General features: G+C 39.4%; 1 protein-coding gene across 17 annotated transcripts in view; it reads left to right on the top strand.

The window, feature by feature from the left end:
- The window catches only part of LOC136262590 (GRIP and coiled-coil domain-containing protein 1-like), a 33,066-nt gene that overhangs the window by 4,817 nt on the left and 12,441 nt on the right, over positions 1-15,808 (top strand). For 4 of the 17 annotated variants that reach the window (XM_066056957.1, XM_066056958.1, XM_066056956.1 and 1 more), the window contains exons 1-10: positions 1,986-2,130; positions 3,585-3,674; positions 3,943-4,071; positions 6,611-6,802; positions 7,027-7,207; positions 7,271-7,339; positions 8,684-8,753; positions 8,806-8,866; positions 9,417-9,469; positions 9,524-9,613. In XM_066056957.1, coding sequence (XP_065913029.1) covers positions 2,023-2,130; positions 3,585-3,674; positions 3,943-4,071; positions 6,611-6,706 — 423 coding nt within the window. In that variant the 5' untranslated portion in view covers positions 1,986-2,022 and the 3' untranslated portion in view covers positions 6,707-6,802; positions 7,027-7,207; positions 7,271-7,339; ... (2 more) ...; positions 9,417-9,469; positions 9,524-9,613. Of the gene's footprint in view, positions 1-990; positions 1,159-1,314; positions 1,447-1,957; positions 2,131-3,584; positions 3,675-3,942; positions 6,803-7,026; positions 7,208-7,270; positions 7,340-8,683; positions 8,754-8,805; positions 8,867-9,416; positions 9,470-9,523; positions 9,614-15,808 lie in introns of those variants that run through there. The other 13 variants (XM_066056959.1, XM_066056960.1, XM_066056962.1 and 10 more) reach the window with 9 other exon arrangements.

Raw genomic sequence — 15,808 nt, 5'->3', positions numbered from 1 at the left:
CACACTTTGTGACACATCAGGTTAGGTGTAAATAACTGACTGTACCTTTCCTATAGTACTTCCCTCTGTGTAATTGTTTGTTTGTTTGTTTATTAGAGACACTAGATGAACCTTTATAGTTCGCTATCTTAAACACTTTATGGCACTCTTTTATTTGTTGTTGGTAACCAGACATCTAAGAGGTCCCAACTGGTAAATTTAGAGGTGTGTGATGACTAATTTTGACATATCTCAATATTTCCTTTAAACTTATCTCGATAACTGAAACAATTGTTTATTTTAGTAAACTGCCAATATTGTAACCAGTAAAGTGAGCAAATTGCAATTTGAAGGCTATAAAAAAGTGAAAAATGTTGTCTTAACACTGTTCCCAAATAGTAGGAGAGTTGGAGCCCCCAGGAGGTGCTTACACCATCAGGTATACCAATAATTTACGGAAGTTTACTAGTATCTAGATTAATAAACCTATCATCCTCATCTCGATAAATCTTGTGATATCTCGATAATGAAATATATCTATATAATCGCACACCTCTAGGTAAATTAAGAACATTTCTCTTTGGAAATCAGTAGTGCCTATTTGATATGGCTGGGTACTGTCATGTCCTTATAAAATGGCTCCACATGTACAATTTGTGATAAGTGAATTTCATGAGTGACTGATGTCAGGGACTCTGATCACCTACTCTAATGGTGGATGCCATTCAGGAATGAAATTCTCAACCAGGGTGTTTACAATATATGGCCCTGTTAATGTTAGCCTTTTAAAAACAAGGACACTGGACACTCCCTGAGTATGTAAAGTGACTTGGCTATCAAATACTTTGGTAATTTGGTTGATGAGGACACCTACATAATCCAGACCCAGCCAAACTGACCTTGAAAATCAGAACATTTTGATAATCAGGAGGTCACTATTGGTTGGTCTAAGGTGTCCATAGTACACACGTTTCACTGCATGGTACATCTCTTGTTTTATCTCCTCTACAGTTGTGGTTGGAGCTTACAAAAGTTTATTGAAGGAGAAAGAAGCTTTAGAGGCTAGCTTGAAGGTACTAGGTACTCCGGTAGAGGATGTTCCAAAATCTCCTGGAGAGGAGAGTGATCGATCAATAGGTCCTTCATCAACTAACCAAGTAAAGAGCTAGTTGTGTTAGGTAAGTGTATGTGTGTTTAAGTACAAACTAGCATGTTTGACCATATATTGCATTGCTGCCATCATCCAAAGCTTCCTACAAGTTTGCTCTGTGTCCCCTCACCTCCTTCATGTACTACAACACATCACATATCATCTGTGTATTGTGACACCTACAGGATGATGATGACGACGACGATGATGATGGATTACATCATAAGGTGAATACCCTGATGCAGTCACTGGCTACTCTGTCTGAAGAGAAGGCTAGAATTGAAGCTAGTTTCCAGGCTGATAGGAAAGTGATGTTAGTAAGTGTGTGTTTGCGTGCGTGTGTGAGTGTGTGTATGTGGGTGTGGGTGTGGGTGTGTGTGTGTGTGTGTGTGTGTGTGTGTGTGTGTGTGTGTGTGTGTGAGTGTGGGTGTAGTGTTTGCATGTGTGTGTGTGTGAGTGTAGTGTAGTGTGTGCGAGTGAGTGTAGTGTAGTGTGAGCACTTGTGTGTGGGTGTAGTGTGTAGTGTGTGTGTGTGTGTAGTGTGGAGGACCACATGACCCTGATGGGCAGTGTGCAGACAGGACAAGTGTAGTATGGTGATGGCGATCATGCCCCTTGATTTATAGTAGGGCTAAAACGAATATTCTAAATGCCAACAAAATGAATAGTAAAGAATGAATATTTGGATATTCTAATGTATATATTTGATTCACAAACACTTACAATTATGTTTTCATAGGAAAGAAAACTGTTTCATTTGTGCAAATCTGTTGGTACAACTACTTTTTTATAAGAACATTTCATGAAGTTTTACTACATTACCATTGTAAAGTATAGAATGTTGAATCTGCATGCTCCCACAGCATCGAATATTTGAATAACAAACTATTCTAATGGTTTACTTTTGCCATAATTTATGGTGTAGACAAGAGGCTCACTTGAGATCAGCAGTCAGACCGAGATACTCTATTAAAGCAGTCACCACAAAAATTACATTGAAGGTAGGGTTATATAAAAAGTAGTGAAACAAGGTTAATATATCAATGAGGTCATTGCACCATAACTATGTGGGCGGCATTGTGCAATGTAGGGTTTTTCCCACATAGCTATGTTGTACCTAATAGATTGTGGCAAATTAAGGAGTCACTACAGTTTAACCCACCAAATATCTCATAACTCATGATCATGAGATTATCACTTTTTATAACTGAAGAGGCTGAGCTTGAATTTGCAACTGTTTATTTTGCCAAATACAATTTAGGTGGTTATTTGCCAAAGTTTACCTTCTCCACAGTTTCCCTCAATACCATAATATCATCATTGATATATCTCTTGTTTCATTGTTTTTTATTACTGGGATTCCTACTTTATTATCAGATTTACAATTTTTTAAATGCACTACAGTAAAACCTGTCTAATCGGATTACTGTATAATGTAACACAGGAATGAGGCTGCAGTCCAAGGGCTGAGGGAATACATATCAGGCGAAAGCCTCTATGCCCAGTGTTACAGCTAATATGTCGATCCGTGCAACCACTGGATGTATTATATATATGCCTTAAAATTTGATTATGGGTCAGCAGCTAGTATGTTCTGGCTACGTTTGGTTATGGTAAACGGACAAATCCTAGAGATATCACAGAGAATTTGGTTACACAAGTTTATTGTTTTAATCGGTGCTATTGAATCATTTATGGAATAATTACAGAGTGTACTAAAGGCCTAGATGGGTAAGCTTGCTTGTAGTTACTCCATGCAAAGGGGTAACTTCGTGTTATCAGTAATGGAGATCATGTTATCAGTAATGGAGGTGTAAAATGCATTGAATAAGCTGTAGCACTAGTTTTCACCTTAACCCAACATTTTTCAACTAGTGGGGTAGCGAGAAAACAAGATGGTTTCCATCTGAGTAGTTTTTCATGGCCAAATATACTATGGTAGTCACTTGAGTGTTACCACAATCGATTTGGCTTTAACATCTATATAATTGCTACCCAGTTGTAGCCCGGGCTACGTTCAGATGTGGCCTGGGCATAGCCGCCAACTGGGCTACATTGTGAACATAGCCTGGGCGGCTCCTTTGATCTGAGGTGTGAAAGTGATACATCAAAATAAATTTCCCATCTAAATTCCAGTAAAAATGTGACAGAATGTGATAAAATGATTAATGCCTTGTAAAGTCACCTGTCTGAACTGGCCATTGTCCCAGATGTTTTATTTGTGTACAAAGTGACCTGCCTAATTCAACCACCTGTCAGGAAATTTGGTCCAAAGGTGACCGGTTTCCAGTGTACATGTACACGTGTGTGTGTGTGTGTGTGTGTGTGTGTGTGTGTGTGTGTGTGTGTGTGTGTGTGTGTGTGTGTGTGTGTGTGTGTGTGTGTGTGTGTGTACATTAGCTTGACATTTCATGTAGTGGTATGTATACAGAGTGTATATTTCATTCTCTTGTAGGTCAATCAACAAACACTTTATAAGCAGCTGCAAACTGAAAGAGAAAAGGCAGAAAAGGAACACAACGAGTTAAGAAAACAGCTAGAGAATGTATGTGGTTTACTGTAGGGCTGCAATCAATATTTGCTATCCGAATATTATTATTTACTATTCAGGTATTTGCTTACTAGAGTGTGTATACTAACATGGAAATGGCTTTGATTACCAGTTATATTTATACAAAATGGCCTGTTCTACTAAATTTGACATCTGCTGCAGCCTTAGTATACAGTTCATAAAAATTGACACATTGTATGCACACACACACGCATACACACTTACATTACTGGTCAATAACATGCCCCTCACATATACACAGGTCCAGTCCACACTACAACAACAACAGAGAGAACGTAGAGAGGAGGAGGTACATCACAAGGAGATGTGGATGGAACTGCAGAGTCTGTTGGCACGGGAACAAGGTTCTAAGGAGGACCTGGCATTAAAGATATGCACAGAATGGATTATACCTGGACGTCAATAATTGTACACTATGAAAACATCACTCTAATTGAACAGTCACAACAGTCAGACAAGTATTCAGCAATAGTAGCTACCAGTACCCATAAAGTGGTTGGTATGTTTACAAATTCAAGTTTGAGTTACCCTAATAGAACAGTTACCAGTCAAATAAGTTATAAATTGTGCTGTGATAATTAACCTGCTGAAATCATTCTCAGATTCGATCACAGAGGGTCTAGGGGGGTGGGTGTACCCCCCCAGTTCCCCTAGCTTAGCATGCTTCACATATCAAGGTATATATGTTCCCTATAGCTAGCTGTATTGTTATGTAGCTATAGTACGTACGCGTTAAGCTGGATCCTCAAAAGCATTTAATAACTCATGGATGATGCAGTTACACATGATCTTGAAATTTGGTTCATTTGTAGTACTGCTTGACCCACTAAAAGTATTTCAAAACCTTAAATGTCTGCCATAATATTTAAAAATTTCACCATACATTTCCTATGGGAAGCCATAAAGATGCAGCATTGTTTCCCGAATTTGTAATGGAACCAAACCACACGTGTCTGTTGTTGACAAATTTGCTATCACCATTAATCATCTGGTTGGCTGAAATGTTTACTCTCATGAGAAAAAAATCCACTTTTAATTTTTAGCTGTTTTTCAGGATCCAGCTCAATTTGTACATACTATAAATTGTGACATCATCAAAAGTCTGGCTATACCCCTGCTCATAGTATATGTGACCGGATCTGCGAAAATCCGACACAATAGCACAAGCCTAAATTTCCAGTATAAAGTATTGAAAACAATTGGTGAAATATTTGCATATTATTGAAAAAATTTAGTAAATTTTTTGAACGCCTCTTTCGTAGTGAAGGAAGGGACTAACAATAAAAACCTGGATATTATCTTATTCGCCTGCTCAAGAGGAGTTAGAAAATCTTTGTTTCATTGTAGTAGACCCAAGGATATGCAAGTTATGAGCGTTTGTTTAAGTGACGTCGAAGCGATCATACGCAATTGATTTTTCTTCACGAATTTTTCTGTTGTTGCTACTTTGTAGGGCTGTAACTCCGAAAGTTATTGGCATATGAGGCTGAAACTGTGCTAGAGAATACACTTGGCTAAGTAGATTATATATATTTAATAAACAGGAATTCGAAAAATGCACTATTGTGTTGGGTTTTTGCAGATTCGGTCACATATGAGAACCATTTGTAGGAATTCTGAACTAGAATGTGCTGATGTTTGCTACTTGTTGAAAGTGTTTCAAACTGCTAATCGTAGTAATGTACAAGGTGATGATTACTCTCTTACAACAGTCAGACTATATGAGATTATTCTAATAGAATAGTCACTGAGTTGTAGACATGGGAGTGAAAACTTTGATCTCTTTAAGCTCTTGTTGTAAGTGACTGTGTGTTCTGGTATACATCCTGTACATGTTATATGTGAATTGTTTGCAGTAATTGTTTATCTGAAGCTCGAAGTTCTAAATAATGCACACTTTGGGACCTTCATTATTTGACCTTTTGTTCTGTTGGGGTAGGAGTGACATATTATCTGTGTCAACCAGTTTAGTTAGACTACAGGTAAACACTAGTGCATGGACTAAGATGTAACCCACAGGTGAACCAGCTGAAACATCTTGTTGCAGATGCACTGTTGACATCCTTGTGACAAGTCCTTTCATTGGCCCTTTTTTCTTTCACCTAATTGTTAGCTAGGTTAAGTAGTCATTTAAAGTCTCCAGTTCTTAGGTGATCCAAAGGCTGCAGTACATGTTGCTGTCAGACCTTCAGTGCTGGTCACTGTAAAGTGCTAATAACAATATATTATGTATATATATATATATATATATATATAAAAGTCACAGGTGTCAGTAGTTGTAATAAGCACTGTTATAATCTCTTACGCTGGCCTAGCTTAATTTAGGACCTTTGAGCCCAGTTAAATACGGCCATAAATTTGTAATACTCTAATAGAGTAGTCATTTTAATACAGATTATAGTCATTATAGATTACAGTTTTTCTGAATCTCCTATCCTAAACCCCAGGGCTCTGTTCAGGATTTCCTGAGTGGTGGCCTAAAGCTAACGTAAACTGATATGTTGTATTAGAATGTTTGTGTGTTACATTAGGGTATATTGTGTGTACATCAGTAAAACATGTAAGAATTGTTCTGGTTGGATTTAAGAAGGCACTGGTTGGTTTTTAGAGGTACTGGTCACTTTAAACTACTGCTGACCAGAACCCTAGCCTGTATACCCTTATAAAATTTCTAAGAAATAATGATGACCTTGGGTGCTATTCATATATTAAATAGTTTCACTCCTTTTTATCACTTTCATTTTAAATTAGTATTTGAGTGGAGCTCTATATTTATGTACTTGTAAATGAATAGACTTCAAATAGTTCACTTGTCTAAACACTTGTATTACCCTGAGACCATTGAGGTTTGGAAAACTGAGGGTCTACTGTTTCTACAAATCTTCATGTTGTTTCTCATTGTACTTCAGCTACAAGATCTGGAGTCATCACTGGATACACACAAGCTAATGGGACACAATGCAAAGGAGTATGAGCAGAACATCTCAATCTTGTCACAACAGTAACAGCATGTAACTGAACAGTTGAGTAGAGCAGAAGAGCAGGCCTCTCACCCTCCGCCATTATTAGCCACACTACAACAGGAAATGTAACAGATGAAGGTATGATGTATTCAGGGTCATTCCCTGGGGGGGGGGGGGGGGGGGGAGATGCTATGGTGAGGTGGTATTGACCACTCTAATAGAACAGTCACTTAGCTGTGGAAATGTACTGTAGCTACCTGTACTCTGGGGCATAACAAGCAGTAGCAGCACACATGCATGCAAGCACACACAATACACACACAGTGAGTGATACGCTACATTTATTCTTTTGTCATTTGTAGGAGGAACACCTTCATGCGATGGCTAGGGAACAGTCCAGAGTGTCAGAGGTGGAGGATAGACTGCAACAACAAGCATTAAGGGAAGAACAACTTGTCTAGAAACAAGGTGTCCACTGTCCAGTCTCTCAAAGACGATTGGTGAATGTGAACATCAACATGATCAAGACAAGACCACAATACAGTAAGCACATCACAAGTGACATAATATGATGTAATGAAGTTAATGTGGTGTAATGTATTGAAGGAAATTAAAGGAGAGAGTGTCTCAGTTGGATCAAGAGAACACCACATTGACTAAGGCACATGTGGAAAGGTAAAGAGATGATCATGTGATTATATGTGTATGACATGTCATTAAAATGTGATAATCCAGGACACTTCTATATTCATCATACAGTACGGTAAGGCCACTCCAAGAAAATTTATTGTTTCCCATTTCCCGCCCGCATGCAGATTCTCTTCCCGCATGGTCATTCATTATTTCTGATCATTTTATTCATTATTTATCCTGTGATTGTATAGCAGTAACTAGTTTAGCATTCAGAAAGCCCATTTAGCTAGCTTTTCACTGTTCAGGTTCTTAGTTTAAATATTTCTACTGTATTCTTACTGTAAGTTAGTTATGAATTTCAAAAATATGTGAAATATCTATAATGAATAATGGATAATGAACTGCCCGCCTGTGTTTATTTTTGAGTTCAATGAAATGGGAAACAAGGAATTTTCTTGGAGTGGCTTAATACTGTATATTAGGGATCATAAAGGTTGGATTTTTTCTGACCAAAAATGTCACCCAGAAACCAGCCTAATTGTTTTGACAGCTTGGCAGTATTGGTTAAGTATAACTAAGCCTAAAAAATGCCTGCAGAGTGATCAGAATGGCCACTTGGTTTACTGAAATTGTTTTCGTAAAAGTGTGTACTTGTGTGTGTGTGTGTACCTATCTACCTATCTATGTTTGTTCGTACGCACCCTCGTGAGCAAAATCATTATAGTAATGGTAAAAGCAGCTTTTACGTAGGAAGTTAAATGAAATGAAGTTACACAAAGGTAAACTTTGCTCTGAGGTGGTTTCTTTTTCAGCTGTCTGAAATACTGGTGTGGCGACTCTCCTCAGACTTTGTGAATTACCTTCCCTTCAGGTTATACAGGCGTTTAACAATTGAAAAACAACAGTGCAGGCCTTGTAGACTACCAGGAATAGCCTATCCCTTCGAGTTGGAAAGGGGTCGTATCCCCGATGTACGCGAATGAAAATGAAGAGCAGCTTTGAGGCTTTGTCAAGAGAATTTGTGGGGAAAAACACTATAGTCAAACTATAAAACAGTTTAGAAGATACTTCTGTGCGTAATATTTGTTTAAAGCGGTTTGTTTAACAAGCACTTCCATAGCAACGTAATTAAAGAATTATGAAAATTTCATGAATTATGAAATCCAAAAATTACAATGGCACAACTTTAATACATGGTTGGTTAATTCCAGATGAGTTAGCTAGCTGCATGGCGTCTGGTTTTTAGAAGTAGCACAACATCAACTTGTTTTTTGATGACTATAGCAGTGACCGCAGTGACTATTGGTATCAACAGGAGCACATGAACATCACAAGGCTCACCAATATTGGTAGTACATCAGGTATCACATATTGTTCTAATTATAGGCAGGAAGTTGATAGGGTGGAGAATCATGAAAAACTTACTAACCTACAGGAGAGGAACGCAAGGCTGAAGGTGATCTAATAACTCAATACCACAATCACAATTTACTGTATCTGTTTCACAGAAAATTCTTAAAATATATAGCCACCAACAAACTTGTGGACAAAGCCGTTCTAACAAATAAGGTACAGTGATGATATAGTGTTGTACTTGTTAATGTTAAACTTTGTGCCTTTAGCACTGTATAAGGGGATGATGGTTGTGTCTTCGGTTGCCTCTTCATGTTTACCCACTGAGTGAGGTGTTTGGTGAGCCTCCAGGTGGCTTGTGGATTAAGTCACACTTGATATCAATTTTTCTCCTTACTGTGTAGTTATTTAAGGCATTTTAGGTTATTAGTGAGTGTCTTGTTTCAAACTTAGCAAATTTTACACTGCCTGACTGGAATGACAGTGGATAAAAGCTGCATTGAATATTAAACACATTATTCATTATTAACGAAACTATTTTGTAGCTGATACACAGTTATGTATCTGGACCCTATTACAGTAGTTGACTGTTCTATTAGGATATTACATTGTATCACTTTTTACATCAAACTAAAGAGCCATGCACTGTCCAGTCTTTGTGAATACCATGTGGTTCCCTGTGGTATGGATAACTACCAAGGTTCCACTGTATGTGTGTATCATGTATATATTATCTGTTTGTACCATTGACTACATCTTCTTGTAGACTTGACAGTAGCAGAATATACATCTCTACTATCAGATATACCTTCACCAAAGGTGGGTGATGATATCCTGACCATTTCCTAATTCAGGATACTAATATCTCTTCAGGAATGTCTACAGCAGCTGGCAGATTTGAAAAGAGAATTTGACAGTTTCCGTACTAGAGCACATTCTGTATTGAAGAACAAAGATAACAAGGTGAACAATGCTCTAATAATAGTCACACCCCTTTAACATACACCAGTGTCTTGTTACAATCTTAGTTATTGTTTGTTTACTATAAGGCTATGTATGATGTGTAGTGTCTGTGCGTGTGTGCGTGTGTGTGTGTGTGTGATATTCTAAATGCCAATGGAATGAATAGTAAAGAATATTTGATTCACAACCATTTACAATTGTGTTTTCATAGGACATAAAACTGCTTCATCTGTGCTGATCTGTTGGTACAACTACTACAAGCTCCATTTTTTATAAGTTATAAGAATATTTCATGAAGTTTTACTGCTTTATCATTGTAAAGTATGTCTAAAAAATCAAATCCATTCCCACAGCATCGAATATTTGAAATTCGAATGGTTTGTTTTAGCCTTAATTTAGGCCATCATTATTGTATTGCTTCTTTCACGTCACCCAATGGGACAAAAACTTATGCGGGTGGGAGGTGGTTATTGGTTATTCAATCGTAAATGGCTCAGGGCACAAAGTGCCTGCATTTATATAATAGTTATACGGGCACAATGTGGAGTCTATGAAATTTATAAACCCGAAGGCCCAGGCTGTAGCGCACGAACGAGGCGAGGGCGCTACTAAGGGCCTGAGGGTTTATAGATTTCATAGACTCCACATTGTGCCCGTATAACTGCTTAGACTCTATTTCACATTACACTCAGATTACTTACCTCATCCACGGCTGTTTCTGCTGTAGGCTCGGCGAAAGCAGCTGGTTTTCTTGCGATAATACTAGTGCCATGGCAACTATGTGTCCTCACGTGACAAAATAATTGTGCTCGTTAAATCACTGCACGTGGTCAATGCATAGCGATTGGATAAACCTAGATTTTGAGCATATGTTATATTGTGCCTGAAGGCGTGAAGTATATTAGAAAACAAGGTGGAGTATATGAGATTTATTACCCACCCAAAACAGCCTAAATAGAGTCTAATTATAATTACACAAGTACAAGCACAGTAGGGATATAACACTTCTTATTGTTTTACTTTGATTTAATATCATGGACTACTCCAACTTGTTTTAGTACTTTTTATCGATACGCTATGGTCCCTACTCTAGTTGAAAATTCCAAATTTTTTCATGTACTTGTTTGTTAACTTTTTTTGTAAATAATTTTATTATGACTGGTGAACTCACGCAAACCGCATCTGAAATGGTGCCGCATGCCCCAGCTATATCAATTATTGTCTGAATGTGAAAAAGTGAAGTATTCATTACGCTTGGTTGTCAGCTATGTTCAACCCATTACACAGCAATACGAATCAAGAACTTTTCTGGAAGCACCTCTACAATCTACACATACCAAAAGAAATGGTGCCGTGCCCCAATTTTATTAATTATTGTCTGAAAGTGAAGTATCCATTACACTTCGTTGTTGGCTATGTTCAACCTGTTACACAGCAATACGAATCAAGAACTGTTTGAAAAGCATCTTTGCAATCAAAATAGCCACTATGAAAAATACGGATAATTTCCGTTTCAAAGGGAAACCATCATGTGCTCATGCCAAATCGACACCTTTCCCTGTCAGCAAAGATGAATGGGACACGACACTGGTAAGTCCATGAAGAATGCATTGTACGTACTGCGGTATGCCAAAAGGCACCTGTCGGGCTGAAGCAACGTCGAACAGTGAAAAAATCAAGCCCGTAACCTTAGCCATTATCGAGTTATGCTTGTCTGAAGGCATCAGTCAGTCAGTCAGTTACTTACTTACTCAGTCATTCAGTAGAAAATTCTGTCGAATAAAAAAAATTTAAAATTCCGTACCAACTTGTTGAAAGCGTTTTGGGTTGATCTGAAAGCTTGTTTGGGCTTAGTTTTACCTCGCCAATACTGTCTCATCGTCGTCAGGGAAAATTGAGGCTGGTTTTTGGGTGATTTTATTTCATGGGCCATGACCACTCCTTTGTGGTCCCTACTATACAGTTACTATTGTACTGTATGATGAGGAAGCTGAAGTTGAAATATCAACATGTATTTGGCACAAATACAAGGTTATGACAGCCATTTTGAAGATACACGTGAGTTAAATGATGTAAAAAAATGACAGTCCGGGTATGAAATCAGCATGCGGTCACGTTTCATTGGTTCTTTGAGAAGTCTTCCTTAGAAATCAGTAGTTTCCTACTCTGACGTAACAATCAGCTTTACTGGGAGGTGTCAAGAAAAGACACCTACAGAATTAACACTGAAAACTAAAAAAATACTAAATTAGGTGGAAACAATGAGAGAGGTGTTGATATTTCAACTTCACCTTCCTCTTGTAATTATAAATAGCATGCAGGCACTTCATGCCCTGAACCATTTACGAATTACATTTCGGGAGGCTCAGTTTCATATCAACATGTATTGTTTGAAGCACACCAACATTGCTACCAAAGGATGTTTTATCTTTACTCTCCAGTCTCCTATGGTAGAACTGCTGATAGGTACCCTTTGAGGACCAGTCTGCAGCATCTAATATTTGCTTTGTTGTAGCACCTACACCAGCAGCTTTAGAACAAGTTGCCCCTCGTACTGAATGTGACTTAAAAATGCTGGTGTCAATTCCAGCCTCAACCATGACTATTTAGCAATGGAGCATGAGGCTACTGGATTGTGTTCCCCAATGCAAGAGAGAAACAGTCTGGTCTTCGGAGTAGGAGATTCAAGCTTTCTAAATTCTTTAGTACAATCTTCATAAGCCTTTAATGTTTTTACTGAGCATACTCTGGGGTCTTCCTGAAAAAGAGGGAAGATAAAATCAGCCCTCTGCTTAGATGATCTGCATTGTTTAGCTAGGTGTGTTGGTCTAAAGGTAACCCCTTCTGTATGGTATGACCTCCATTGGATGTGTAAACTGGAAAGGTCTGCAGAACGTGAAGGCCTAGTCAGTGCAAGCAGCATTACTGTTTTGAGGGTTAGCTGTCTGGGATTAAGATTGTCATTCTCTTCTAAACCTTTAAGGTAGGTGATCACTATGCCAACATCCCAAAAGGCTGAATATCTTGGGAGAGGGGCCTGGTGTTAAATGCTCCTTTCATCAACCTAGTAATTGTGGGGTGTGACCCCATGCTGACTTTCAACTGGGTCATGTGCAGATGAGATTGCTGCAAGGGCGGCCCCAGGAATTTTGGTGACTGGTTTCCAAACTTTTGCTATACGCAAATTTAAATCTAGGGGGTATGGGGGCAAGATTTTCCAGAAAAATTGTGTAATTTGAAATTGAATCTGGTAGCAGTATTGACAGTTTAAAAATATAATTATGTTAGGTATAATGTAGGCTGCTTAATTGTGTTTGCTTCTGGTATGGTATCATGTGCAGACTAAAGAGTTGAGGGACTGAGCAGATTTGACATTTGAGCATACAACAGACATGAATGTTGTTCTGGGGGTCTTGGGACATGCCCCCAGGAAGATTTTCAGATTTTAACACTCTGTTATAAGATTTTGGACTATTTTATTTCTGTGTTGGCACAGGTAAATAAAGTAGCTTGCTAGCTACTTACAGTTCTTAGAGAAATACAAAATGTGGTTGTTCTATTAGAGTGGTTGACTGCTCCATTAGAGTATTTCGATCTGAACTTTTGTACCATTGCAATAGTATGGCATAACCGACCCGCACACGTAGTGCGAGGGTCTGGTGACAGCCGCATTGAGTACCTGTGCCAGCCTTACGAAAAACTGGTGCGCCCAATCAGATCGCTCAGTGACCAATTAACAACATTCTATGACGTATTCCTGATTTTCCCACTGATTATGGTGAGCTTCTTATGTCTTTTCCACAACCAGCACAAATGGAAGGGTTTGTAGAGGAAATAGACGTCATTTAAGTGCAAGTACAGTAGCTGTCGTGCTCTGTTACTACGTGTTTTGCTTGTATTTCAAATTACATTGCATTCCATCTGCACAGGTACTGAATGCGGCTGTCACCAGACCTATGCATGCGGGTCGGCTACGGCAGACTACCATTGCAAATCACTGTAATACATAATTTTGATTACCTTGACCAGTTTCTGGAAACCTCAGATACCCCCTAGATCCGCCCCTGTACTGTATAACAATTCAAAGATTAGTGCCGATAACCTTAATGGAAAAGATATGACAGAAAAATTGCGACATCTGTTATAGGTCCAGAATGGTGATCCCTGTTCCGTTGCTGACACCAATTAGCCCACTTAGCAAATAATGATCCATAGTTGGAGTTGGTTTTATCCCTCCATGAGGAGAGATACATGAGGTTTGATGCCTCATTAGAAAGACCTTGTGAAGAAGAGGATTCTCTGAGATAGGCCAAGCGATCAGTGGAAGAACTCCTTCCTTCATCAGAAATTCTTGCCCCACTGGCACCACAACCTGAGTTGGTAGTGCTCTGGGATAATCCTCCAGCATCTCCAATACTACAGGGAACCAGGACTGAGTTTTCCAGAATGGTGTTATTAGTACTATCCATGCTGAATGAACTTTCACTTTGGAAAGACACCAGTGAATCAGACACCAGGGTGGATTAGCAAATCCCTGATGCTGTGACCAATCTTGTAGAAAGGCATCTGTGGCCACTGCCTTTGGGTCTGCTCTCCAGCTATAAAACCATAGAAGTTGTTTTGTTAACCGGGTTGCAAACAAGTCCACTTCCAGGGGACCCATTGTGTCTTGAATGGTCTGAAATACTTCGAGGTTGAGCATCCAATCACAGCAATCCCTCATGGAGCGTGACTCCTGATCTGCTATCACATTGAGGTGACCTGGAAGGTGTTCTGCAACCAGTGTGATGTTCTTTGCTATACACCAGGTCCACAATGAGATGGCTAGTTGACATAGCAGGTTGGAGGTTGTCCCTCCTTTCTGGTTGATGTAAGTCACAGCTGTTACATTGTCCAGGCAGAGTAGCACTGTTGGTATCCCTTCAAGTCTTCCCAAATACTTTCAGAAGCTCCAGATAGTTTATGTGATGGGATGCCTCCTGTGGGGTCCAGACACCTCTTGTGTGTGTCTGACTGTTCAGTATTGCACCCGAACCCTTCTTTGAAGCATTTGACTCTATTGCCTGTGAAGGCATTGGTGTAATCACTGGAGATATAGTTGTCTTCTTGTCCAGTGTAGTCCACCAAGTCAAATCTGTTTTGCTTATTGAGTCCAGCAGCTGTACTATTGTTTTGAATTTTTCTGTTGTCTGTCTCATCCTGGGGATAACTGTTTGAAGCTACCAAATTCATCAACCTCTGTAGTGCTCTGTAATGGAAAAGAGCTGTGGGTAGGGCTCTCGGTGTAGCTGTAGTTTTGCCCACAAACTGTACTACCTCCCGAATTTAACTCCACTGACTGGGAGTTGATGTTGAACCCTAGGAACACTAGGTTCTGTGTGGGTGGGTGTCAGGAAGGACTTCTTGTGGTTCACCATTAAGCCTAAACTCTTGAAGAGTTGGCATGTCAATTGCGCTACTTGGTGCCTGCCCTGATGCAATATCAGTAAATCGTCCTGGTAGATTATCAACCGACAACCCACTTGTCTTAAGAAACCCACTACTGGCTTCAGAACCTTGGTAAATACTCTTGGTGCTGTAGAGAGGCCAAAGGGGAGGCAGGTGAATTTGTAGAACCTGTCCTCCCACTGGAAGGTCAGGAGTGGTTGATGGGTTTGGTGAATGGGAATCTGAAGGTACGCATCCTTCAGATCCATTTTCACCATCCAATCGCCTGCTTGCAGAAGTTCCGAGAGGATATGCATCCTCTCCATCTTGAAGTGCTCTACTCTTACAAACTGATTGAGACCCTACAGGTTTATTATTGGTCTCTGGCCTCCATCCTTCTTTTCCACTGGGAGACAAAGTTGTCTGCTGATATATTGGTCTCCACTATCGCCCCCTTTGCCAGCAGTTCCATGACTTCTATAGTCACTAGTGCTGCATTCTCTTCTGTTGTTCTTATCAGTTTTGGAATTCTAGGGCAGATGCAAGGTCTAATTGATACCCACCCACGGTTTGGAGTACCCAGTGGTCTTCGGTTCACACCTTCCAGTTCTGGAGGAAGTATGCTACACACCCAGCCAATGTTGGGCAGGTTATTGACAAGTTCATGGTGTTTATGAGAGCCTGTATGTAATGTGCTTGTGAACCCTTTACCTGAGTATTGGTTACAGCATTTAATGAATTGTGTACACATAATGTACCATTGTGCAC

The sequence above is a fragment of the Dysidea avara genome, chromosome 7 (genome assembly GCF_963678975.1).
Source record: "Dysidea avara chromosome 7, odDysAvar1.4, whole genome shotgun sequence".
Taxonomy (NCBI): domain Eukaryota; kingdom Metazoa; phylum Porifera; class Demospongiae; order Dictyoceratida; family Dysideidae; genus Dysidea; species Dysidea avara.
Note: the sequence above shows the minus strand (reverse complement) of the source record. Positions and strands in the feature narration are given on the sequence as shown.